At 38.9% G+C, this 25,919-nt stretch overlaps 2 protein-coding genes across 5 annotated transcripts; one reads left to right on the top strand and one right to left on the bottom strand.

The window, feature by feature from the left end:
* Window positions 1-987, bottom strand: gpr185a (G protein-coupled receptor 185 a; the record flags this gene model as incomplete). The annotated part of the gene is made up of 1 exon (XM_081389957.1): window positions 1-987. One exon carries the CDS (start codon window positions 985-987, stop codon window positions 1-3), a length of 987 nt encoding a protein of 328 aa, XP_081246083.1.
* Window positions 988-11,441: 10,454 nt separating this feature from the next.
* Window positions 11,442-22,795, top strand: LOC308705097 (NHS-like protein 2). 4 transcript variants are annotated; one of them, XM_081389942.1, is made up of 5 exons: window positions 11,442-11,489; window positions 13,203-13,372; window positions 16,304-18,085; window positions 20,013-20,151; window positions 21,793-22,795. In XM_081389942.1, the coding sequence occupies exons 3-5, from the start codon at window positions 16,381-16,383 to the stop codon at window positions 22,058-22,060; spliced, it is 2,112 nt and encodes a 703-aa protein (XP_081246068.1). In that variant the 5' UTR covers window positions 11,442-11,489; window positions 13,203-13,372; window positions 16,304-16,380; the 3' UTR covers window positions 22,061-22,795. The 4 variants fall into 4 exon arrangements, with proteins under 4 accessions (XP_081246068.1, XP_081246066.1, XP_081246069.1 ...); XM_081389940.1 differs by having other exon boundaries at window positions 20,010-20,151; window positions 21,793-22,508; XM_081389943.1 differs by lacking the exon at window positions 11,442-11,489 and having other exon boundaries at window positions 13,355-13,453; window positions 21,793-22,508.
* Window positions 22,796-25,919: the final 3,124 nt, after the last annotated feature.

The raw sequence follows: 25,919 nt of genomic DNA, 5'->3' as shown, positions 1-25,919 counted from the left end.
CTACACATCGCTGGGTGTCCGTGGTCGCATGGTGAATCTGTAAGGCATGCATCCACAACACGCAATCCTCAAAGACCTGAGTATTTCAGGGTTCCTGAAGGCATATATCATGGGGTTGATGATGGAGTGGCAGATGGCCGGAAGAGCCGTGGCGTAAGTGTAGATCACAGGCGATCGAGTGTCCGCCACCAGCGAGTACATGGCGAGAGGGATCCAGCAGAAAGCAAAGGTTCCCAGTATGGTGGTCAGGGTGGAGACGCCTTTGATGGAGGAAGACGAGTGCGACGCAGTCATGAATTGCCGCTGAACTGCGATTTGCTGAGCGTGCCGGAACGCGATCTTGCAGATCTGAAGGTACAACTGCAGAATCAGAGCGAATATCAGGAGGAAGGACACGGCGAGGGCCGCGGCGTTGCTTTTGTTAACCGGTCGACAGATGCTACACGTGCTTTCGTCGTCCAGACAGTTCCAGCCCAGGACCGGGAGCGATCCCAGCAAAGTGCTGACGACCCACAGCAGGACGAGCGTGACGTAGGTGAACGTCAGCGTGCTCTCGGTGTGGTACGACAGCGCGTTGTACAGCGACAGGTAGCGGTCCACGGTGATCGCCAGGATGTTGAGCACTGAGGCCGAGAAGGCCGTGATGAGGAGCCCGGCGGACAGCAGCATGACCAGTCCCGAATCAATTATGTAAGTCACGATGAAATTGAGGATGAGGCTTAGGCCGGCCAGGAGGTCTGCAAACGCCAGACTCCCGATGAGGATGAACATGGGAGCTCGCAAAGTGGGCGTGTAGGAGATCAGAGCGATCACGACCGCGTTCTCGCACGACATGAGCGTTCCCGTCACGCACAGGAGAACGTCCCACGGGTTGAGGATCACGGGGACCGGAACCGGCTCCAGCTCCCAGGACGGGACGGGCGACGTGTTTCTTCCCTCCGGTACATCCCAGTTGAGAAGAGAAGTGTTCAGGAGCAGGTTACTCATCGCTACAGCAGGAGGGCGGATCACTGAAAATCAGACAAGCGCAAGAGTCACGCATTTTTATTTATCCGTAATTTAACCAGGGGAATCACTTCTATCTGTTCTTCCAGAGAGACCCGGTCAAGACGGCAGCACATAAGGTTTCACACAAAATGACAATACCACAATATACGCATTCACAAATTAAATAAATAATAGCTAATCAAAAAAACAACAATTGCAAGTGTCCTTACACATAAGATCAGATCTCAAAACTGCGGGAAACGCTACTGTTACTGAAACCAGTAGGTGATGGTTTTAATGGTTAACGCTTGATGGTTTGGAAACCATTAGAACTTCTGTTTTTCCAGCAGGGAGCATTGACCTGATTTGAGATGAATAACGCCATCATTGTCTTCTCTAGAGCTGCTTTATAGCTGAAATTGAATTTGATTCATAATTAATCATGATTATTTATCTGTTTATTAATGTGAAACTGCTTTAAAGCAATCTTGACTTGACTTGATTTACCTTGACTAAAAAAAAATTAAACAAAATAACCAAAGATATACCAGACTACACAACTGATCTGTCACAGATGTGTTCAGAAGAGGCAGAGAATGAGCTATTTTTAGCCCTCTGCATGTCAGATAAGAGACTGTACTTCTTAAACTGAGACATTTCTACCACTTCTGAGCTAATAATCAAGCTGAAGTGGAAATATCATGCACACACTGTTGTAAAACACAGACTCATTATGAAATATGTCACTAACAAAGACTGGAACCGACCACTGAGCGCGCGCGTGTCTCCATCCCTCTTCCATCCAGTGAAGATGAAGATGAAGATGAAGAATAGATGAGGCTCGGGAAAGCGTCCCGTGCCAAGCGCATCCTTCGGGGACTGAGAGAGAATCCGTGGGCTTTCTTCTGTTGTCGTTGTTGCTGTTGTTATTTATTTATCGTTTATCCTCGGGTTGTTACCTGGGCAGCGCTCAGCCTCGGCTTGTCATTCTGATCAGAAGCGTTGGCAGTTCACAGACGAGCGCCTGCTTGTTCGCTTCTGATTGGTCGCTGAGATGACTCGCGCTGCTGACGTCAATGGCTTGTGGTACAGAAACACAGCAGAACAAACCTTTCTTTCTCATTCATAACACACACCTACACTGCGAACGCGACGCGGATAGAATCCTGACGCGACGCGACGAAACGCGCGCGCGCTCCCGTTATCCCGGTTGCGCGCCGTTCATCGAGTAGGCTAGGCAGAGAATTCATTTTGAAATGCAGTCCAAAACTTCAGTGTAAGAAAGTAGAATTGAAGTGGAATCAAATTGAACTGTTGTGGGTTTAAATCGGCTAAGTTTCATTTTTCAGTTTGAATTATCCAGAAACACGATGACGATGAGTTTTCTGTTTGAATATAATTTAAAATTTTTTCCTGTGATCAAAGCTGAATTTTTTCATCATTACTCCAGTCTTCAGTGTCACATGATGATCCTTCATAAAATCAAAACACTGATTTTGTGCTCAAATATTATTGGTGCTCAATAATTAATAATTGTTCAATGTTAAAAACTATTTTTGCATCCTTAATATTTTCGTGGAAACCTTGATACATTTTTGTCTGGATTCTAAAAGAACAGCATTTATTTGAAATATAAATATTTTGCAACAATATAAATGTTTTTTGCTGTCTCTTTTGATCAATTCAATGCATCCTTGCTGAATAAAAGTATATATATATAAATATATATATATATATATATATATATATACAGTATATATATATATATATATATATATATATATATATATATATTATATATATATATATATATATATATATATATATATATATATTACTTACCCCAAACCTTTGAATGGCAGTGTTTCATGGTTTCCACAAAAATAAACAAAACAAATAAATAGCAGCATAACTGTTTTTAACATTGATAATAGTAATAAATGTTTCTTGATCATCAAATCATCATATTAGAGTGATTTCTGAAGGATCATGTGACACTGAAGACTGGAGTAATGATGCTGAAAATTCAGCTTTGATCACAGGAATAAATTACACTTTACTATATAATCACATAGAAAACAGTTATTTTAAACTGTAACAATATTTCACAATATTATTGTTTTTACTGTATTTTTTATGTATGCAGCCTTGGTGAGCAGAAGAGAGTTCTTTCAGAAACTTTACAAAATCTTAATGTTTCCAAATATACTGATACTGTATATATGCGTGTATGGCTAAAAGTACATTTTATAGCGTCAGCGACTAACGAGTCTTCCTATTCGCTCTTGACACATGCACTTGCATCATTTTAGTCAGATCAAACCCCCCATCATCTTACTACAACATTACCCAAATGTAGTCTTATTCTCTAAATCGAGATTACCATACAGACAAATCAAAATTAAGACAAATCCAATAACACATATTCAGAAGAGACATCCATACAACAACTATGAGGTTTCCCCAATTAATGTGAATAACCTCAAGAAACATTTTTTAGGCAACCTCTACAGATTGTCTAAAAGCCCCAGCAGTGAATAACAGATGTTTGGTCTACACAGGGTCCACATGCGCTGGTGCTGGCCATGGTGCTGGTGCAGTTCCTGGGGTCTACGCCAGAGGGCAGCACTCACACATTCAACTGCAACGAGGCTCTCTGGAGATGGAGAATCTGCAAACGTGACCCATAGTTGCTTTTTCTTCTTTTCTTTTCTCAGCGATATTTAGGATGAATGCCCCATTGAACCTTTTTTCTGAGACGCCACAATCAACATCAAAAGATATGAGTTTAATTCCCAGAGAAAGCATGAATATGAACATGCATTTGCTTCAGGTAAATGTGTCCACCAAATTCATGTGTAACACACTTTATCTACATTGTCAGTTATGTCATACCTTATATAAATGAAATATTGAAATTTCAGCTTTGCCTTTTCCAGCATTTTTTGATGTATCAGATGAATATTTTTAGTATAAACTTTTTTTTGGATAGATTTCACATATCCCAAATATTGGGAGCAGAATCCAGCTGAGTATATCCCACAATTCAACATGTTAAGTAAAAACACTGAGTTTTTTTCATGATTAATTCTATTTGATCTGTCTATTTTTTTTTTACTTTCATTTTAGCGTTATTTCAGCATGAAGATTTACCAATATCTTATTTCAAATTCATAACTGTTTGTAGATGTCTCTTTCACAATATAGTGAAGCAACAGCTGAGATTCATCTTTGAAAGGTGTTGTAGCAAATTAGCTCAAAATAAATATTAATAATGAATCATAACTTGTAATAATTTATTATGAATATTTGGATCAGTTAAATAGAATTAATTTAATGTAGTAAAATGTATTTTACAATCAATCAACCTGTTCATCCCGTGAACACTCAGTGTTAATTGTTTATTAATTCTAAGAAATGTTCATTTCCGGGGGAGGGAAACGTCTTGCTGTACAGTACTACTAAGAGCCTGTAGGCAAAATCAAGTTTTATTAACTAAATCACAAACATAACTAAACTAAACACACAACATACATGTAATCACACATACATGGGTAAAATGGTAAGAGACAGAATGAAACCGGAAGCAGGAACAATGGAAAAGATCCATTTAAGAACCATAAGCTTATAATTTTCAGAGCACGTCCTTGATTGTGTTGTGGTTGAGAGTCCTCTCTCTCCTGGATGGGCACATGGCTGTGGGTCGAGGCCTGATGCCATGCAGGACTGCAACCCGAACGTACCGAGAAGGCCAAGAGAGAGAAGGGCTTGTGTAGAGGCAATTTAAAGCCTGAGAAAGGTCCCACCCCTCTGGGTTGGCTCGACCAATAAGAAATGTGGGATTTCCAAGCGGGAAATTCCTCTGTTGGGAGGATTTATGACTCTAGCCGCGTTTCCATTACCATTCAAATTGCGCAAATTGAAATTGTGAATTGAAAATACGCCCAATGGAAACACGTCAATTTCACAAAAACTCCCATTTATCGCAAAAAAGTTTTTTCGCTCGCATGAGTGGGTTTTTCAGATAATTCGAAAAAGAAATATTTCACAAAACTGCAATGGAAACAGTTTTTGCACATTTACAGTCACCTGACGTAGATGACGCGGTGTGTTTGGAGAGAATACGATACAGAGTTCTTTATTAAATTAATATAAGGAATAATGGATTCTAAACCTCAAATAAATGCCACAGTCAAGACCTCGAAGCAGATCTGAGGGAGAAACACCCAGAAACTCCTCATATGTGCCGCTCGGCGCTCACAGTATAATAAGGGTCGTTCCTTACCATTAATGCTTGGAAAACACACCATACATCTCCTAGTGCAATGGCTGGGAATTGTCTTTTGACTTCCGGTCTGTATTTTCAAAGCGATTTTGCGTATTTATTAATGAACGGCTCGTTTTAAAATCTTCCCGGTCGACTGACATTAGTTAAGTCATCTGCTTTAAACATTACAATCCTCATGATAACTTTCGCTAACTTTACATTAAGTAAATCCACTTCAAAAGCTTCCAATTACTCCTGGACAGCAGCGCCATAGAGATGCCATACAGAGCGACCGCAAAAACAAGTTCAAAGACAATATTCTAAAGATGGCGGCGCCCTCGTTTCTTTGGCGCATAGGGTCTATACATAATCCCACCAACGGCCGTTGCCATGGTTTTTGGAATGATTTTACTTATGGCAGAGGGAAAAAAAATGTAGTTTTAGTCGCATAACATCGGTTAATGGAAAAAACGTCATTTCGCAATAGTTTTTTTGTCGACATTTAGAAAAAATTGCAAAAGTTTTGCGCAAATCTGTAATGTCTCCAGTGTGATTAGACATGAGCTTTGCCGTTTGTGTCCATTTATACTCAGATAGATGTAACAAACACACACTGGATTCTATAAGACGGCGATGTACACTATAAAGTGTAAGTCATTAAATGAGGATTAATTAGATAGAAGACACAATATAGGTGGGGTTACATGAACTAGCAGTTCTCTCATAAAGCATGCATGAAATAAATACAAATGCAAGAGACAGTATACAAGAAAAAGTTATCACACACAATGTCCTTGGATGCATGTTCATTTATCAGTTCGTCTTAATTTTTTTAAAGAAGACGTTTTAATGGCTGTAGGTCTTTCCTATGGCCTCAGTCTTGACCACATGATCACATTTTTAACAGCAATAAAACCATTGTATCTGATGGCATCATGGTTCTTGCCCTAGTTAGGGGGATGGGACTATAGATCCGAGATTGAGTTTTAAAGATTATTTGTTAAATATAACAAATCCTTGTGTCTGATTTGTCTCAGTCGTTACAGTGTCACATCATCTTACAAGACTTTGTTACTTATAAGCATCACCTAATGATGCACAGACATCAATACTACAAAACAACAATGGTGACACTAAAAAAAAAAAGATGATAAACTCTGAATATTACAAAATAAACCAACAAAACAATCCAAGTGAACCAGCAGCACAGATCAACACCATCAAGAATCTAAAAAAAAAAAACTCTACAGCATAATCTATTCATGCCACATTGCATGCTGGGTACCTTCATAGTACATGCACTGTAGAAATACAGTATGATATTGTTTGTTAACAGTATTTTTTTGTGTTAAACTCACAGTAAAACCAAGCTTTTTTACAGTAAAATTGTAAAAACTTGTCTAAAATTGTCAGTAAAGTTCTATAGATTTTACAATAAATTTCTGAGTACAATAGAGAAGTCTTACTGTGAAATTACTGTGGAAGTAATGCAATTATTAACCTGGAATATACAGTAATTTCACACAGTAAAGATGTAAAGATATAAGCTCAGAGACATTTACAATCTGCTGATGCACTGGATATTGATATTGTGTTATTTATTTTTTATTATTTTTAAACAGTATAGATGATGACTTTGTGGTAATGCCACTGTTTCATATATTCATGAACATGAATCTGTATGTCAGGCCATAAATTCACAAAAAGTTTGCATGAGAGCTTGCTCTGGTGTTGCCACCCTTCGCAATCCTCATGCCACCCTATAAATAGTTTTCTAGATCTGCCCCAGAAAACAGGAAGTGAGTTATAATTTCTGCATACATTGACTGATTTTGATGAAATGTCAGCTGTATGTCTATTGTGAGTCAAAGTCATGTTTTCTTCATGTCTTAAAATAGCTTGAATGTAACTCTACACCCTTGCCTAATTTAGTATACGTGGTTCTATGATAAGCAAATGCGCCCCGCCTCCACTCACTCACCCAGAGATCCACTGGTTGACGACCACACGTCGATTTCAAAGCGTGTTTTTGAGACTGTCTTTGGTTCACTGCAGTTTTAAGGAGAAAATACTCAGCAATGGTGTCGACTTATGAATTTACACATGGTTTGTCTTAAAGCACATTAAAAACACCATATAGACACATAAACAACATTAAAACATGATTTTCACCACAGGGGGACTTTAAATGTTTATTTCAGTGTTTTTTATTCTTCAAAATGTCTCTTTCATTGTGTACTCTTTATCTCTTTAACTGAATTGTTTCAATTAGCAAAAATAGTTCAGGTAGTATACAAAGATAAATAAACTCATTTCGAATTAAACATTAAATTCAGTAATAATAGCAAACACCCAAGGAGAAGTGAGCGTTGTTGGGTGTTGTCCTTATTTCACACACTGTGGTTTCAATCCTCTCAGGTGCTTTCTTGACATTCGCATTGACCTCAACCCAATGTTTAAGCAATCTAGAAACCCGTTTCCCGTCACTGTCCGCTTGAGCAAATGTGCTTCCTCTATTTGAAGGGAGTGTCTCGTGCTTCAGTTGTGGGTTTGGTGACAGTTATAAGAGCAATAATAAGAGGGGGGACTGTGAAGCACCGAACTGCTGCAAGAACACATGCAAAACATTGGAGGAATTTAGCTTGCACTTTATTTCGATAGTCCACTTTAGACATGATATGTCTGTTATTAGACTGGAAGGGTTCGGGTTAGTAGAATAAGTTGACATGTAGTTGCAAAGTTACTTATACTGTAGTTAGTAGATCATAAAAATAAAATATTACCAGAATTTATTTACTGTGAATTCATGCATTATCATACACTGAAAAAAAAATGGTAACATCTAAAGTATCTGGTTTTATTCAAGTTAGAAATATTAAAACATCACTAAACCAACCTATATACATTCATTTATACCAACAAAATCATTTGATGGGTTAAATCAGGTCGAAATATATCTTTAAGGCGAGGCCGTGTGTCTTGAACATTGGGGGACCAACTTTGTTTTCTTTTGGTTATTGGGTTATTGGTCTTTTTAATTAAACAAATTAAATAATTAAAAGATTAAAAGTGATTTAATGGAATAAAGAATAATTTAAAAAAAAACTTCCAGGTTAATTATAGGTTAGTTGTTTTTATAACTAAATGTTTTGTTGAAAATATGTTCACATTCACTCTTATTCATATATAGGCTATCTAATATGTTAAAAGCGCAAAATGTTTCTCGTCTAATCACACTCGTTACATGAATCATGTAAATAATAGCACATTTCCAATTCAAAACGATGGAAATTTCATTAAAAAGTTGAGTAGTTTGCATCACTGGATAATATTACTGTCGGTCATTGAACATTTCTGGCGTAAAAGTGATCAGATCTCGAGCTGTGGAAGAAGAGTTTCTAGTTTTCATGACATGTGGACTCAATAAATCCTGATCTTGAGCAAAATAATCAAGCTGACATTCAGGACAACCTGTGTCTTTAATTTAGAACACATGCAAATGTCATTTACGTCTTTTTGTTTATCGAGAGATTTAAAGTGTAGTTTTTGAAGAGTGTGTGTGTGTGTGTGTGTGTGTGTGTGTGTGTGTGTGTGTGTGTGTGTGTGTGTGTGTGTGTGTGTGTGTGTGTGTGTGTGTGTGTGTGTGTGTGAACGAGCTCTAGTGTGTAAGAACGAATCTATGAGTGAATCTGGAAATAAAGCAAAATAACTGAGAAAGATGAGCAATAGTCCTCAGATGCCAGTCCGTAATTTATAGCAGAACATCTCGCATTAATTCAATCTCAGATTCATTATGAAGTTATTACTCCACCACCTGCGTGACGTCATTAACCACGTGGTTGAACGACCAATTTGCGTCAATACGGTTTCGGGAAACAGTCGACGAGTCGAGACTAACTAGTGGATTCTGCAACGATGCATCGCAGGCTACTATAGTAGTGAAGCAGTGAGTTACGGCAGTGTGTGGGAAACACACACCAGTTTGTGTCAAGCGTCCAGTGTGGGGATTCAGTGTATGCGTGTAACCACTGGAGGCAAGTTCATTTATCCACACGTGATCAAGATACAAAACAAGACTTGACTAAGTATACCATTGACTTGACTTGACTTGACTTGACTTGACACTCACCACACAATGGATACACAAACAATAAAGAGGCATGGCAAACATGAGGCTTAAATACACACATGTACTATCATGAACTAATCACTAAACAAGACACCTGTGAACATGATTAGACAATTAACCAATGACAACAAGACAAAAAAGACTAGGGAATCACATAAGACAAGAACCATGACTGACATGAAACATGAACCCAAAGCAAACCTAGACATTACACGGGACTTTACTTAGGATGAAGTGCTGCCACTTCCAGTCAGGCATCTGGAGAGACGCCTTTATAACGCCTTTATCGTACTCTGAAACATATAGTTTTGGACTAACTTTAAAAAGAAAAAAACACTCAAATGTAGGCAGGGGTGTAACAATATATCGTGTCACAATATATCGCAATGCAAAAATGCAACAAAATGTATTGTGTATAATTCACCCAAAATAAAAATTACTGTGTGAGAAAAAAATCACGTTTTTAGAGTTTTAGTAGACATTAATCTACTAGTCTACCGTATATATAATGTTGAATATAATGTATAATAATGCAATGGGGGAATATCTGTGTGTCCTGATAATGCCAAATGTCTGATGTTACCAGTAAAAGCGTCCTACATTATTTTAAATATATCTAGTCAGTGACAGAGAATATTCGTCTGAAATAATTCAGTATTTTCAGCTTCAGAATCATGAATATTGTTATTCTGGTTATCAAAAATATTAGTTTTCATACCATGTAGCTTTTCTGTAGCTTTTTTTTTCTAGCAATGCAAGGTCATGGGATCGATTCCCAGTGAATGTATGAACTGATTAAAAATGTATTCTTGCAATGCTTTGGATAAAAGCGTCTGCCATATGCATAAATGTAAGTAAAAAGATTATTTCTTTTAAAGACCATATATTTATTATATTTTGTTACTTATAGGTAAATATAATGGGCTTTTTACAACTTCACCATAAACAAAAGTTGTCACAGCTTGTGTTGCTTGAACACACATGAACACGAAGAAACCACAAGGAAAATCCATATAAAGAGAGTAGTGTAACACATCCATATTAGCTATACTATAAAAGTAGAATTTTTCACTTCAGATAAAACTAAAAACATGTTACTATTAATAAAGGCAACTTCGAAAGACCTTACTGTTTATTGTGATGTATTTTTAAAATGTGCATAATAAAAATAAAATAAAATGAAAAGTTTAATAATTCACAATAAGACCAATATAAAAGTACACTTTAAATAAATGACATGGTCGTTTTACTTTTTCCACTACAGGGTGAAATTAAATCCGAACAGCGTTCGTGCGCCGTTAACCCATGATGCTCACATGATGGTCCAAAATGATGGATTTTTTTATTATTATTATTATTTCAATTAAATGAATGTACTATATTTTACTTCGATAATGTTTTTTATTTAAGATTTTGGACATTTTTAGGGGATTTTATGGTACCAAATTGTATTTATAAAATATTTATGATCCATTTATGACCTGTTAATCACTTTTGATCATTGACCTGAAAAGGGAATTTCCAACTTAAACTGGAGTAAATCTTGAATGCTTTGGAGCAACAGACTGAAGTTTGGGGTCTTTTTACAGAAGGCAGATTAATGCTGAAGAGAAAAAAAAAACATTTTATGTTTATTATTATGTAAAAAGCATAAAAATACTATTTTAAATTTTTATATGAAATAAAATTTTACATTTTACTTGTAAATACATGAAATACGTTTTGCTCTACAACTGAGATAAATGCCAAAAGCAAGAAGTCTAAACAAGCTGTGTGTTCGGCTGCAGTACCGAACGCTTCCACTAGAGGAAATTCGTTTCCCATTCATTTCCAATGCGCTCATTTTCAATAGTGAGGAGCACACATGTGACTTTTTTTCAGGACCATTTAACCTTTTCTCCAGTCATGGCCATGATTCTTTTTGTTCACAATCACATAGCAAATGGCAAAACCTTCGTTTCGTACTATTAAAATAAAAATAAAAAAATAATCCAAGTCCATTAGCTAAACAAGGGAGTAATTTGATTTTTTTTTTATGGTCATGTGACCCAAGGTGACGAATCCCCCTGGATTAATTTTAAACCCAAGATGGCGGGAGAGTTCGAGGTAACGTATAAACAGAATAATTATTCAAGTTGTTTTGTTTTGTTTTGTGTGTAATAGATTACACACATTTATGTCATACATTTCATATGAAGTTTACATTTCATGTGTAAGAAACGAATTTATATATTGTCCAAACAAGAGACAGCAAGTTTTAAACCTCTGGTAGCCTATTGTCGGTCATTTTTGAGCGGAAAATCTTACGTTTTGAACATTTATTACATCATTGTGGTACAAAACCTGTTAAAGGTTTTGGTACTTGCTGTGTGAACAAAAAAAAAATGTACATGATTGGAAAAGGTTGAACTGTCCTGAAAAAAATAGTCACTTGATTGAGTAAAACATGTTTTGGAAAATATATATTTCACATAAAACTTAAAAATAGTACTTTTGTGCGTTTTCCATTATCATAAACTTAAACTTTTTATTTGAACTTTTTTTTTAACATAAACCCCCTAAAAATACACAATATTAAATTAAAAAAACATTATTGAACTAAAATATAGTACATTTATTTCATTAAAAAAAAATTATAATAATAATTGTGGTCTTTTTTGAATTTTTTTATAAATAATTATTTATTTATTTTTTATAAAGCATATTTTAAAAACTTCATTATAAAATGCAAATGTATTTGCAACAATTATATGAACAGCATTTGAACACTGCGTTGTCATTGTAACATCCCAGGTGAAGATAATGAGTAAATTCCGGTGTCTTTCCCTTCATCACGGCTTCATTATGACACACAAGTGCCCTCAACTAACCTTGCATTTCAATCAAATAACTTACATGAATGCTGTACGATTATACATCCATGTTCACATCATCAAGTCTGCATGTGAATTGTTTGCTTGAATCTCTTTGAATGATTATATAAATCAAGCCATCTATGATTACAGTGGCCATATCTGACCCAAAACACCGCGGTCTAACCTCGAAATCAGGCATTGCTTCACTGAACACCAGTTTTTACGTTTTTACGATCAGATGCACTTGTTATGCAACGGAGTTGTGTAATACGGACTGATTATATATTTCACACCTCTTCAAACATGCTCTCACACCACCTCTGTTGCTGAAATGTGGAGAATGCAGAACAATGGCAGTGTTTCGCAGTCTTCCTGAAACGGGGGGAACAAACTTCAGATCTGCAGAGATGTGTGTGAAAGCCGAGTGTTCTTCACTCCTCGCTGCAGTGAGGACATCGGTTTCATCCAGTGATCCCAACAGCTCTTGGTCTTAATGCTACATAACATTACTCGGTTACACTTTATGTTAAGGTGTCATTGCTACGGTGTAATTATACATGTAAGCACTGAGTAATATTAATTAACAACATGTAGGATTAGGGTTTGGTTGAGGGTTAGTTGCATGTAATTATGCACAGTTTACTGTTATTACTATGGCAAGTACATGTAACATATGCAACAGCCCCGTTTCGATGAGGTGTTGTTGTCAATGCATCTGATTATTAGAGTAATTGCTAATGCATTGGCGCAGCTGCTACTCGATGTCAATCTTCTGGGTTCATCATACAGATTACAGTGAGTTGCAATGGATGTTAGTGTATATTTCACTGCGTGACTGTCCTCAGCTGAGCATCGATGTGGATCCTGGTGTTTCTGACAAGCAGCACAGTGAATTTTCCAGTGTCTCTGAGGATTTGGTGTTTATATAATATCTCTCTCTCTCTCTCTCTCTTTCTCTACGCAGCATTCAACGAACTTGAACTCGGAGAGGAAGCAAGCAGCCCACTTCCTATCGTCATGGCAACAGCATGTGAATGCGTTGAGCCAGAGAGAGAGAGAGAGAGAGAGAGAGAGAGAGAGAGTGGGAACAGCATCCGAAGGCACGGCTGGCTCAGTCTCCAGAGCGAATGACAGGTAAGACGGAGAGCATGTTTTGAGACGGTTGGGTTTGATCGTCCTCAGGTCTCTGGGAAATGTCCTTTACTGCATTTAAAGGTTGGTCGATTTCATGCCTTTGCGTATGACGCTCGTCCTCTGCGGCAATACTGTGTGTTTTGGGCGAAGTGACCTCTGACTTTGGCCGTGCAACGACAGTAACAGCCTCTAAATTCATGGTTTTTCATTAGCATTTTTATTTTGCGTATGTATTCCGACATGGCAACTTGTGTCATGCACATCTGGATGGGTATAAACATACATTTCTCTGGTTGTAAGTAGCAACGTCACAATGCACATGCAACAGCATGTGAGTAGCAAGATGTGTGTGTTCTTCAGTGTTTGATTTGAAGGATGCTTATGGTAATAGTACGTTGATGTGGACCAGTGGCGGTCAGTGATGCTGCTTGTTATCCGCACAGAGCGACAGGTTGTCTAAGGTTTGAGATCCCAGCCATTGAAAAAGCAGGTTTTAACATTTGCTATCATCTAGTATTTAGTTGGCCTGACGCTCGGGACGCTCTACAGGTCTCTTTCAGGCTTCGTTTGTACATTCAGTCCATCTTCTCTGTGTTCTTCATCATTTTTCCTCCTATGGCATTTGAATGTCCTCTTATACACATACTGTATCCGAGACATTTTATATTTTTAATCATATGTTTACAATAATTATATGTTTTGAAATGTAATTAGCATTGGGCTTGAGTCGGTTATATAATGGATGCATTCAGTATTTGGGTTTGGCTGTCTGAGACACTTTGAATAAATTATACATTTTTTTTAACAATTTTTGAATAAATCATGAGTCATTCCAGTGAAAGCAGAGAGCAGATATTCTGGGCGATCTTTCTGTTTTTGTTATTTTCCCAGCAATGACGTGTAACATGACATCATCACTTAAATAATATTATATTAACCCCTTAACTGCCCCCCCCCCCTCGTTATATTATATTACCCCCCCCCCACACACACACACAGTTTTTAGTACTGTTCTAAACATTTATTATTTTTTATTTTAGAAAACATTTGTTTTTTATCTAAAAAAGCTATAAAATCTATGGAAGCTTGCGACGGAATAAAACAATTTTAAAAGATAATTGCGAATTTTTAGCGCGCATTTCTGACTTTTTCTTGCATTTCTGGCTTTTTTGTCTCTCACAATTGCGATCTTGCAAGTCTGACTTGATATAAAATCGCAATTGCCTCCGAATTGGACTTTATAACTCGCAATTGCAACTTTAAATCACGCAATTCTGACTTTATAACACGCAATTGCGAGTTTATATCACACAATTCTAAGAAAAAAGTCAGAATTGTGAGATAAAGCCGCAATTACCTTTTAAATTTTTTTCTCAGTGGCGGAAACAAGCTTCCATAAAAGCTATACGTCTAAAGTTGCGTTCCAAATTTGAACTTGAGATCACAAAAATGTGATTTTGTTTAGGCGCTATACCAAAAATAGCCACCGGTGTCACTCACATTCTATTGAATTTTTTACATTTTTTTGTGTTCTCCTGTCACAAAGTAATACATTTCTATCACAATATCACTTCAATCACAAAACAATCACCAAACATGGAACCTTGAGTCTGAGGCCTTTCCGACAATATGTTTTTCCAAGATTAGAAAGAAGATGTGATTATAAAAAAGTGCAGTCAATTTTGTAAATATGAAACGTGACACCACCCGCTAGAGAGGGAGGAGCTTGATAAAAGGAATTTAAGTTCTGTTTCCATGGTAACGTAGTGTCCGATTTCAAAGTGCTTTTAACGGGATGAATACTGAGGGTGTAAGCTTTCGAATGATCCCTAATGTATGATAATTGCGTGGAAAAGGCAGTTAAGGGGTTAATAATGAAGACGTTTATCTCGGCCCTTGGGAGATATAAGGGCAATAATTCAGAAGATCACTTTGATGGCTGTAAATGCCTGTTTTATTGCCAAGACTGACAAAGGCACAGATTTTCTTTTATTACCAACTTTCAGAAAAGATAACCACAAAGACCAGACTGTTTCTGACGACTTTGGTCAAGCTTGTGAGCATTAACCGTCCTTACCGAGAATGCAGTGTTGGATAAAATGACGTGGTGAATTCCTACAGAATACATAAAAGAAAAATCCACCTTTTCATATTGCGTGGCGTTCTGTTGTCCTTCGCCACTCGTGATTGCTTCTGAGAGCAATAATATTAATGTGTAAATGCAGTTGAGATTTCTCTGGAGTCTCTATGTGGATGAACAGGTAACCGTTGCCATGGCAAACACCCACTCATGTGCCAAACAAAGACCGAGATGGGCAGATTCTCCCTTCCACACTTTATAGTCCGCTTTGTTTAAAGCATTTGGACAGTGATGTCACCCAGTGATATTTTTAGTGGGAAAGATTATTATATTGGTAACACTTCACAATAAGGTTTCATTAGTAACATTAGTTAGCATGAACTAATAATGAACTGCACTTGTACAGCATTTTAATGTTAATTTCAACATTTACTAATACGTTATTAAAATCTTGTTAACATTAATGCACTAACATTAACAAACAATGAACAGCTTTATTTTTTTATTAACTAACATTAACAAAGATGAACAAATACAGTAACAAATGTATTGCTCATGGTTAGTTCATGTTAGTTAATACATTAACTAATGTTTAATAAATGTTCAAACCATCATGAAGGTGAGGATTACCCATAAGCCATTGGTTGCTTTACCTATGACCACTGAGACATATCTTTTTTTTTTTTTACATGCCGTGATTCATTAATATGAATACTGCTGGTATTTCCATTTGTCTGATATACAAACACATTAACTAATGTTTACTAATTAACCTTATTGTAAAGTGTTACCATTTTATTTTATAACATCACATCCCTGCAATGAATTATTCTTTCTGTCGCCCCATTCAGGTTCCCCATTTTCAAGAATAGCTTGAAGGAGCCAATGGAAAATCTCTGCGACAGAAAGTGCTGAACTGAAATCCGAGATGGAAAACACAACCCTGCTTTGTTCTGCCCAGGGCTGGTGCGGCCCAAACGTTTCCACCTTTTCATCCGAGTGGGATGATAGCGTGAACTCCTTTCTGATGGCACCTGACGTGATCAAACCGCCTCCACAGTTCCAGGATCCAGAGGATCCGAGCCAGGCATCGCCGGCAAACTCACGACGAGATAAAGACGGTGTGAGGAAAGAGCGTAGGAGTAGACCAACCAGTAACATAGAGCTCCACAGACGCTCCGTGTCACTTTCCACTTCTGTCAATCCCAACCCAGGCGTGGCGAGACGCCGATGCGAAAGCTACGCGCTCTCCTATCCCAGCAGCAGCTCGGAGGACAGCGACAGCAACTCTACAAGAAGAGGAGATCGACTTCCCGATGCCGTACCTCGATCTAGATCCCGAAGCATCGTCCTCAAGAAGCCCAAAAGAAAACCAGCCCCACCTGTACGAACCGTGTCCCTCCAAAGGCTCGCGGCGGAGCATAAAACACAGGGACTTCACCTTAGAAAAGACTCCCAAAGCATCAAGACACTCCCGGATCTCATTCCAACCTCGAAGCAAGACGTCGGCAAGTGCAAGAAACCAACCGAAGCGCCTTGCAAGATGCCGTTGAAGACACCAGTCTCCGGTCACAGAGCATTAAACGAGCTTCGATCCAGCGAACCGTGCAAGTCCTCCGTGGCGACTCCAATAAATGAATGTATTGCTGATGTAAACACTTCCCCGTCGTCGTCACACTCTTCCCAGCCCTCAATCTCTTCGCCTTCAAAACGCAACTCTCCATCGAGTGGCTACGCCAGCCAGTGTGAAACACCGACTCAGTCGGTCCTGTCCTGTAGGATGCGCCATAAGCCTTCCGGTGTTCTTCCAGGCCAGAGAACCAGACACCGTAACGCGAGGCTTTCTCTTCAGCTTCCTGAATTTCAACAACACACTCCCGATCCGGAGCCTTCAGTTCAGCCCAAAGTGAATCGGCGTTACTCGGACAGCACTGAAGCCACCAGACCCAAGCAAAGGTTGAGTAACAGCATGATGATAATGCCAGTGGTGACCCAGGAGGATCTGAACAGTGTGCGTTTACGCTCAGTCAGCAGCACTGATCTCGAGAACACACCGGAAACTACATCTGACATTATCGAGGAGGAGACTGGGAACAATCTAAGCCCTACAAACAACCAAAAAGCCAAACCACCAGTGGCTCCGAAGCCACAGAGAAATAAATGGCCACCCAATGCTGTGGTTCAGCCACGTTTCGGAGCGACTTCTGATGCAGCAACGGCCGGCAAGAGATCAGAAGACATTTACGCAATGATTAACAAAACAAAACCAACAGTGACTGTACCTTCACAAAGCACTGAACAAGCAAATCATCTTTTTTTGGAAGGGTTGCCACAACCCCCATGCGCTTTAGAGCCAAAGAATCCAAACGTGGTCCCCTTCAACACAACCCCCTATTGTAACCAACTTCATAAGAAGAGAAGAGCCCCACCACCTCCTCTGACAAAGACTCCAGCTGTGGACAATTCCCTAGATTCTCAGAAGAGCCCAGACGAAGCCCAGTCGCCATCGGACCTCTGCAAGTCTCCAATGTCTCCAAAGTCTCCGACCTCTGCAAGTCAATACCATGTTACTTTATATGGCGTCATTCCTACTTATCCTTTGGTCACAGAGCAACAGCAGCCAAGTGCACCCGGTAAGAGAAATATAACACCGTGTCCTAACCAGACGCGACTCGACGCGCGATAAAAGGTATCTTTTCCATGTTAATCAGAGTTTTTGCGCGATGATTGTATTTTAGAAACGGTTTCTATTTCTGCGACGTCACGGCTGGAACAACAACAGAAAGTATGATAATCTCAGGTACTGTTTATGTGCTTTATTTAAAGGGGTCATGACATGAGAAACCAAATTTGCCTTGATCTTTTGGTCTATAAGAGGTCTTTGTTGCATTAAAACTTCCTGCCAGTTGCATAGCGTAAGACGTCCTCCCCGTTATAAACGAAGCATTTATTTAATCAAGCTCTAATTACAGCTTGTTGGGGATCCATGGTGAGAAGTGACGTCACGGTACGAAGTGACGTCAAGGTACGAAGTGACATACCAGTCGTTTGTGTGTTATGGAAGGCCAAAAGGGCCAAAACGTGTGAAACTGTCGTGTTAACACGCAATTTACGTGTTAACGCGTTCATCCCGATTCATGCTGGCACATTGGAAACTATCTTGCACAAGCACTAAGAACAAACAAATCCTGTAATTTGCAGGATTAAATCTAAAATAAAATTTGAACAATGCCTGTAAAAATGGACAATTAACATAAATAAATAGCATACATTATTATTATTTTTAAATTTTGAGAATCACTCTGATTAGAAATTTGGGCTCAAAATAAAGCCACATGCATCACATAAATCATAAAAATCACCACACAACATTTAAAACAATACATATCCTAACACAATAAAAAGCAAGCAACTGTAAACACAATTACATGAATCAGAACGGGGGGGGGGGGGGGGATAATAGACCACTTACTGATATTTAGTTTTTCCTCAATCAAACTTCTTCAAATGAATAGTTGCTCTCAAAACAATTAACACAACACACTAAAACACGCTTGTGTTGATGAAACAGTTCAGTGTTCACTGCACAACGAAGCACTGCAGTGTATTAACGCCACGCAGACGTGCTGTTCCTGGCTGTGGACTAACTACATGTTTGAAGACGCTGCCGAACGGTCCAGACGTCAGGGAGAAATGGATGCAGTTTATTAATTTAAGCGTGTATTCTCTACATTTCAAGGATGACTGTTTTGAGAACAAATCTCAGTATGATGCTGGCTTTGCCAGAAAACTTTGCTTAAAGATCAGGCCGTGTCGACTAGATGTCGACTATTCTGGGTCCAACAATGACGCCGCAAACTGTAAGTAATGTATTTCATCTTAAAACTACTTTTAGCCAATGACGTTAGCCAATCATAACAGTGGGCGTTAACACTGAACTCTTAAAGAGGAACACACCCAAAACAGACTGTTTGAATCAGAGGATGAGAAACAGGGTGGGAAAAGGTCATAAATCACTAAAATGTAAAAGTTTTTTGTCCAAAAAACTATAGTAATACTATAATTGCACCTAAGGGAACATAATAAAACAAAAACATAAACCATGTCATGACCCCTTTAATGTTCAAAGCGTCTGTGTGAGTTTGAATATCATTTTGTGTGTATTTTATATCAGATCTTCAAAATAAATAATGAATGTTCAAACTGTCAACTCATTGTTAACAGACAAGTGTATTCTATGACAACTATTGTTTCAGTAACTCAGGATGTATTTTTTATCATGTTAAAATGGTGTAATAGTCATGAATTTTATTATGTACTTATCCATTTCGTTGCGAGTGCCGGGAGCTTGCCGAGAGAGGCCGTCCACGCGCTCTTCTGATTGGCTGTGATTTTTAATGTGTCACGTCTGGTGTGGACAGACAAATTATTTGTCACTGGAATCTTATCGCATCGATTCTGGTTAGGACACGGTGTAATGGACTGAATTGTATCTTTCGGTTAGTGAAACTGCCATGTTCTGTACCATAATCAATAGTTGCTGTCTCATCTTGTCAGCAGATCATCCAACATATGATGTTGAGAAGAGGGAGCGAATGCCCGACCTTGGACCTTTACAATTAGTAGGAGAGGAAGATGATGTATTTCTTTACAAGTCCAAATCTCAAACAACGGAGGATCTATTCACCATAATTCACAGGTAGGGTTGGGTATCGTTTAAATTTGGACAATTGCGATTCTGATTATCGATTCCGATTCTTATCGATTCCTAATTTCGATTCCAATGAGGTAAAAAAAAAAAAAGTCTTATTGCAAAACATGTAATTTTAGCTGAATAATATGAACAGACATCAACAGGCTAAAGGACACTTACACAAGGAACGCTTGCCTGTGGTTTAAAAATACCATCGCAAAAACAACTAGCCAAACTGATATACATTTCAAGAATTATTACAGTAACGAAAAGTAAACACTCTGTAACAACAATGAACAAATAAACAAATTAGTAATTACACAAATAAATACAACTGAACAAAGATACAATTGAAATAAACAGTGTTTTAAGATTTTCAGGTATTCAGGTACAGAAACTAATCAAATGTAAAATAACAAAATTTATGAATAAATATACATTACAAATATAGTTACAAAAGTTATTCAGTCAAGAACAGTGAGTGCATTTTCTCTTTGTCTTTTGTTGTTTGATTAGTGTTATTATAGCAGGAATATTAGGCTGCTGTCACTTTAAGAGCTGCACGGATCCAATACACTGATACACATGCGTTAACGTTCACTTTTTTGCTAGTTTCAGCCCGACGCAGTTATCATTTTCACGCCTTGCGCCACGTTGTTTAAATAGCAAATGCATTTGCGCCCATCTGTGCGCCCATGAGCTGCAGGTCTGAGAACGAGGTGTGTGTTGAGTGTTGCTATTTTGAGGAACTGAAATAGACTGCGCCATTGACCAACTGAAACCTGCTCTAAAGTCAATGCCGCAATATTTCTTTGTTATCTAAAGGGCGTATTAGTAATAAGCGCCTATAGGAGGGTCCACAACGCTCATACACTCTGCTTATTACACACAGGGACACACAGCAGCACACAAACATGCCAAATATTAAAAATTAAACGGATTACAATGTAAAAGATTAATATTGTGTACATAAAGAATCCTTTTCTTCGCTAGAGAAGCATTCAGTTTGTAATGTAAATAGCAAATCTGCCATGGCGCAAGCGCAACTGGCTTTTAAAGGGAATGGGAGATGAGGCTCTGATTAGTTTATTGCACGTTACGCCCAAAACACACCAATTACTCATTAAGAGAATTGGGACGACCCTTTTAGACCATGCGCCGGGAGCACCGACCATTTTCCTCATCATTAAACTAGCAAAAGTGGATTCATCTAAGTGCACTTGCGCCGTGCGCTTTTAGACCATGAGCTTCAATCGTTAAAAGAGGGCCCTTAGACTGCGTGTCATGTGCGAGATGCTGCAAAATCCACAAGACGTGAGCATAACGGTTAAAGACATCCGTCCAGTGCGAGTTTACATTGAAAAATAATGGCCGCGTTCTGATGCGGCTTTCTGTGCGCACGTCGTTTTAGATGTGTGAGCAGCACAGAAACAGTATACGTGATAAAGTTACATTATAATGCACACAAAGGAATCGATAAGAGGAATCTAAATTTTAATTCCTGACCTTAAGTATCCGATTCCCAACCCTACTCACAGGTTAATGAGTGCTGCTACAAAATACTCTAGTTCCCAGTACAGCTCCAGTCTTGTTTTGACGTTGGCTTAAGCAATCCGCTCTCTTTTATATCGTTTTCCCATTTTGCAGGTCTAAAAGAAAGCTCCTGGGTCGTAAAGACTCCTTTGAAAATAAACAAGGTGACCCTGGCGCTCAGACACTCGGCAGCGGGGCGTCCAAGATCAGCTCTCAAAATGACAACTTCATGGCTTTTCTGAGGAGGACGAGAAGTGCCAAGGCTGGTTGCAGTGAGCGAATCTCAGCTACAGAGCTCCTCAGAAGCTCCAAGCCCTCTGTTACCATTGCAGAAAACATCAAACATTGCAAAAATAGCTATGTACAGTCACACGGTCCATAAAGTCTATTTTTTCGCCCCTATGTTTTACATCCACACCTGTTTTTTCACCACAATGCCATGTCAAAGTTTCCGAAACAATATCAAAGTATAAAAAAACACAAACTCGTAAATATGCTTTTGGATCCGAAGCAGAACATTGAGACATTCGAGTCATATCTTCCTGAAACATGTATTGGTTTTTCATTGTATTGAATAACACAACAGTGTGTAAATTCAAATATATCTTTATGTGTTAATGTAAATATAAATGTTTTAAGAGTTGAGATGCTATCTATGAGATAGAATATTGCAGTTCTTGTCATAAAGTTACTGAATATAAAGACATAAATAATTTGTTGTGTTTGGGCTTCCTGCCTTCCATAACGAAGCAGATTATATCAGTGACTGTTTTAAAATGTTCTGCTGTAGATTTGCACATGTTCAGTATATTAAATTGCTTTTCAGAAGTAAACCATGCTTATTTGTGTGTTTCTTAGAACATTCTCTACTCACTTTTTGGATGCATTTAAATTGTGCTTAAAATGTTTACATATAATTTAAGCTTATGTCTCAAACAGGAGTGTCTATCATGTCTCTCTTCATTTCAAAGAACCATTGGATGTGTGAGGGAGAGCCGTCATAATAAGGAATTAATCTTCAGGTTGCATAGACATAAATCTGCACACACACACTACAGTCTGACTTTGTTGAGAGATGAGGGCTTGTTTCAGCACTTCATTCTTTTCCTTCATTTGTAAAAAATAAATAAATAAAAACAAGAACCTACTCTTGTAGCATCTTATATCGAATACTCAAGATAATGTGTCTTTTCTGCATTATGGGGAGGCAATGCAGTTTATACATTCCTCAACTTTCTCCACAACTTAGGTAAGTTTACCAAAAGAGTGATAATATTAATGCATTTGATATTGCAAAGTTAAAAGCAATCAATTCAATCTTAACTCAAAATGATGTTGTGTTGAACTTGTTTGACAACCTATGCTGAAAAAAAGATGGTGTTTTCATGAAGATGATGCAAAATGCTGTGCTTATCCTCAATATAAATAACAAGACGGAGATCTGATGTACAGTTGAAGACCACACACTCTCTAGAGAAGCGATACAGAATGATCTTTGTAACACTTTACAATAAAGTTCCATTCATAAACATGAACTAACAATGAAAAATTCTTCTATGCATTTCTTAATTTTATTTGCGGGGTAATATTTCAGTCTCCCTGACTTTTTAAAGTAATAAAATAAAATGTTAACGTTTGCCTATTATGGTTTGAATATTCCCTTTCATGCAGTGTGTAATATAGCTGTTTGTAAATGTCAACGTCCTGCAAAGTGGTCAAGTCAAAAGGGCAAAAAAGAAAAGAAAGAATCGATTCTGAACCGCCTTTACGAGTCGTTTGTATCCCTAGAAAAGACGTTTGCATATGCCCGCCTATGTTGTACGTTTTCCACCCGCGAACAATTCATACTCCTTAACATGTATTTTACTGACGACTGCTTCTCAAATCTCGGAGTTCAACGAGGGGGATACCGTGGGATATAAGCATTCATAAAACGTTTGCTCTAGAAAGATGGGTCAGTACTCAGTTTATTTGGACCAGCTTGCTCCTCAGAATCACAACCTGTAAGTATGACTAATTATTGATGTATATATTTTCTACCGGGTGTTCAAAATACATAGCTTTGTCGGCTAACTCAAGTTATTACTGTCTTACTGAAAGATTTGTTTAACAAACGTTTGTTACATCAGTCATTCACATTAGTGCTCGGCTAATGTGCGTTATCTGCAGTAAATTAGAAATATACACATGGGTTTGTTGATGGACATACTCCTGTTAATGCTGATGGTGAGGACTTACGGTTGCTACATCTCATAATGTACCTCAAACTGAGTAGCGTATCACTGAGAAACGTCCTGCTTAACTCCTTGCGATGAAGGTTCGGGTTGAATAACTAGTTCTTCCAATGTTTGATTATCGGACTTGCACTCACATTAATATGGTAAAATGTACAATCACTGAGTACTGAGGAAGCCTCTGGAGCTGAAATCCAGTTATGTAATGGCCATTTAGCTTCTGACAGGCGCTGTAGACCAATCAAAGCAGACTGGGCCTTCTGACCAATCAGAGCAGAGTAGACCAATCACAACAGACTGGGCCGTCTGACCAATCAGAGCAGAGTAGACCAATCACAACAGACTGGGCCATCTGACCAATCAGAGCAAAGTAGACCAATCACAACAGACTGAGCCATCTGACCAATCAGAGCAGAGTAGACCAATCACAACAGACTGAGCCATCTGACCAATCAGAGCAGAGTAGACCAATCACAACAGACTGGGCCATCTGACCAATCAGAGCAGAGTAGGCCAATCACAACAGACTGGGCCATCTGACCAATCAGAGCAAAGTAGACCAATCACAACAGACTGGGCTGTCTGACCAATCAGAGCAGAGTAGACCAATCACAACAGACTGGGCCATCTGACCAATCAGAGCAGAGTAGACCAATCACAACAGACTGGGCTGTCTGACCAATCAGAGCAGAGTAGACCAATCACAACAGACTGGGCCATCTGACCAATCAGAGCAGAGTAGAGTATCTCTGCTGCGTTTGACACTGTAGACCATCACATTCTCCTGCACCGACTTCAGCACTACACAGGTCTCTCTGGTACTGCCCTGAAATGGTTTCACTCCTATCTCACTGATAGAACCGAGTATGTAGCTCTGGGGGATGTAAAATCCAGACCCCACACTGTCACCTGTGGGGTCCCCCAGGGCTCCGTACTCGGTCCAACCCTCTTCACCATTTACATGCTCCCCTTGGGTCGTGTCGTCAGCAGGCATGGAGTTAATTTCCATTGCTATGCTGACGACACACAACTCTACCTTCAAGTCACTCCCTCTAGCTCCCCCACTGCTACGGCCGCCCGCCTTAGCTCCTGCCTGGAGGAGATAGAGGCGTGGATGAGTCAAAACTTCCTGCAGCTGAATGGCTCCAAAACAGAGGCCATTCAAACTGGAACCGTTCATCAACTCCGCTCCTCTCCAATCACCACTGTTTCACTCTTTGGACACACCACTCCCCTCTCTTCCTCTGTTACTAACCTAGGGGTAAAATTTGACCCCCACCTTTCCTTCGACAGTCATGTCACCTCCATCTGCAAAACTGCATTCTTTCACCTCCGTAATATTTCCAAACTGCGCCCCTCCCTCTCCCTTTCTGCTGCAGAGAAGCTCGTCCATGCTTTTGTCTCCTCCAGGCTGGACTACTGTAATGCACTCCTCATCGGGATTCCTGGCAGGAGCCTTCAAAAGCTCCAGTATGTTCAGAACAGCGCTGCCAGGGTCCTGATGAGGGTGCGAAAACATGAGCACATCACCCCCATCCTCCGTTCACTGCACTGGCTCCCCATTCAGTCCCGCATAAAATATAAGGTCCTCCTTCACACCCATCACTGTCTGCACGGTGCGGCCCCCACTTACCTCACTGAGTTGCTCACACCAAATTCTTCAACCAGAACCCGGTCAGGCCAACAGCACCGTCTGGTCATGCCCAGGACACGGCTCAAAACAATGGGCGACAGGGCCTTTCAAGTCGCTGCTCCCTGCCTGTGGAACGCCCTCCCAGACCACCTCAGGGCCCCGCAGACAGTGGACACATTCAAAAAAGGACTAAAAACCCACCTTTTTACACAGGCTTATTTTAACAGCTAATGCTTGTTTTTAGTCCCGTCTTTTAACATGTAGTGTTTTTATTGTATACTGTATTGTTTTTAATTATGTTGTATTGTAGCACTTTGAGATTTGGTGTCAAATGTAAAGTGCTTCACAAATAAAATTTATTATTATTTATTATT

The sequence above is a fragment of the Scardinius erythrophthalmus genome (assembly GCF_964197995.2).
Source record: "Scardinius erythrophthalmus genome assembly, chromosome: 17".
NCBI lineage: Eukaryota > Metazoa > Chordata > Actinopteri > Cypriniformes > Leuciscidae > Scardinius > Scardinius erythrophthalmus.
The sequence above is the reverse complement of the archived record's forward strand: the minus strand, read 5'-3'. Positions and strand labels throughout refer to the sequence as shown.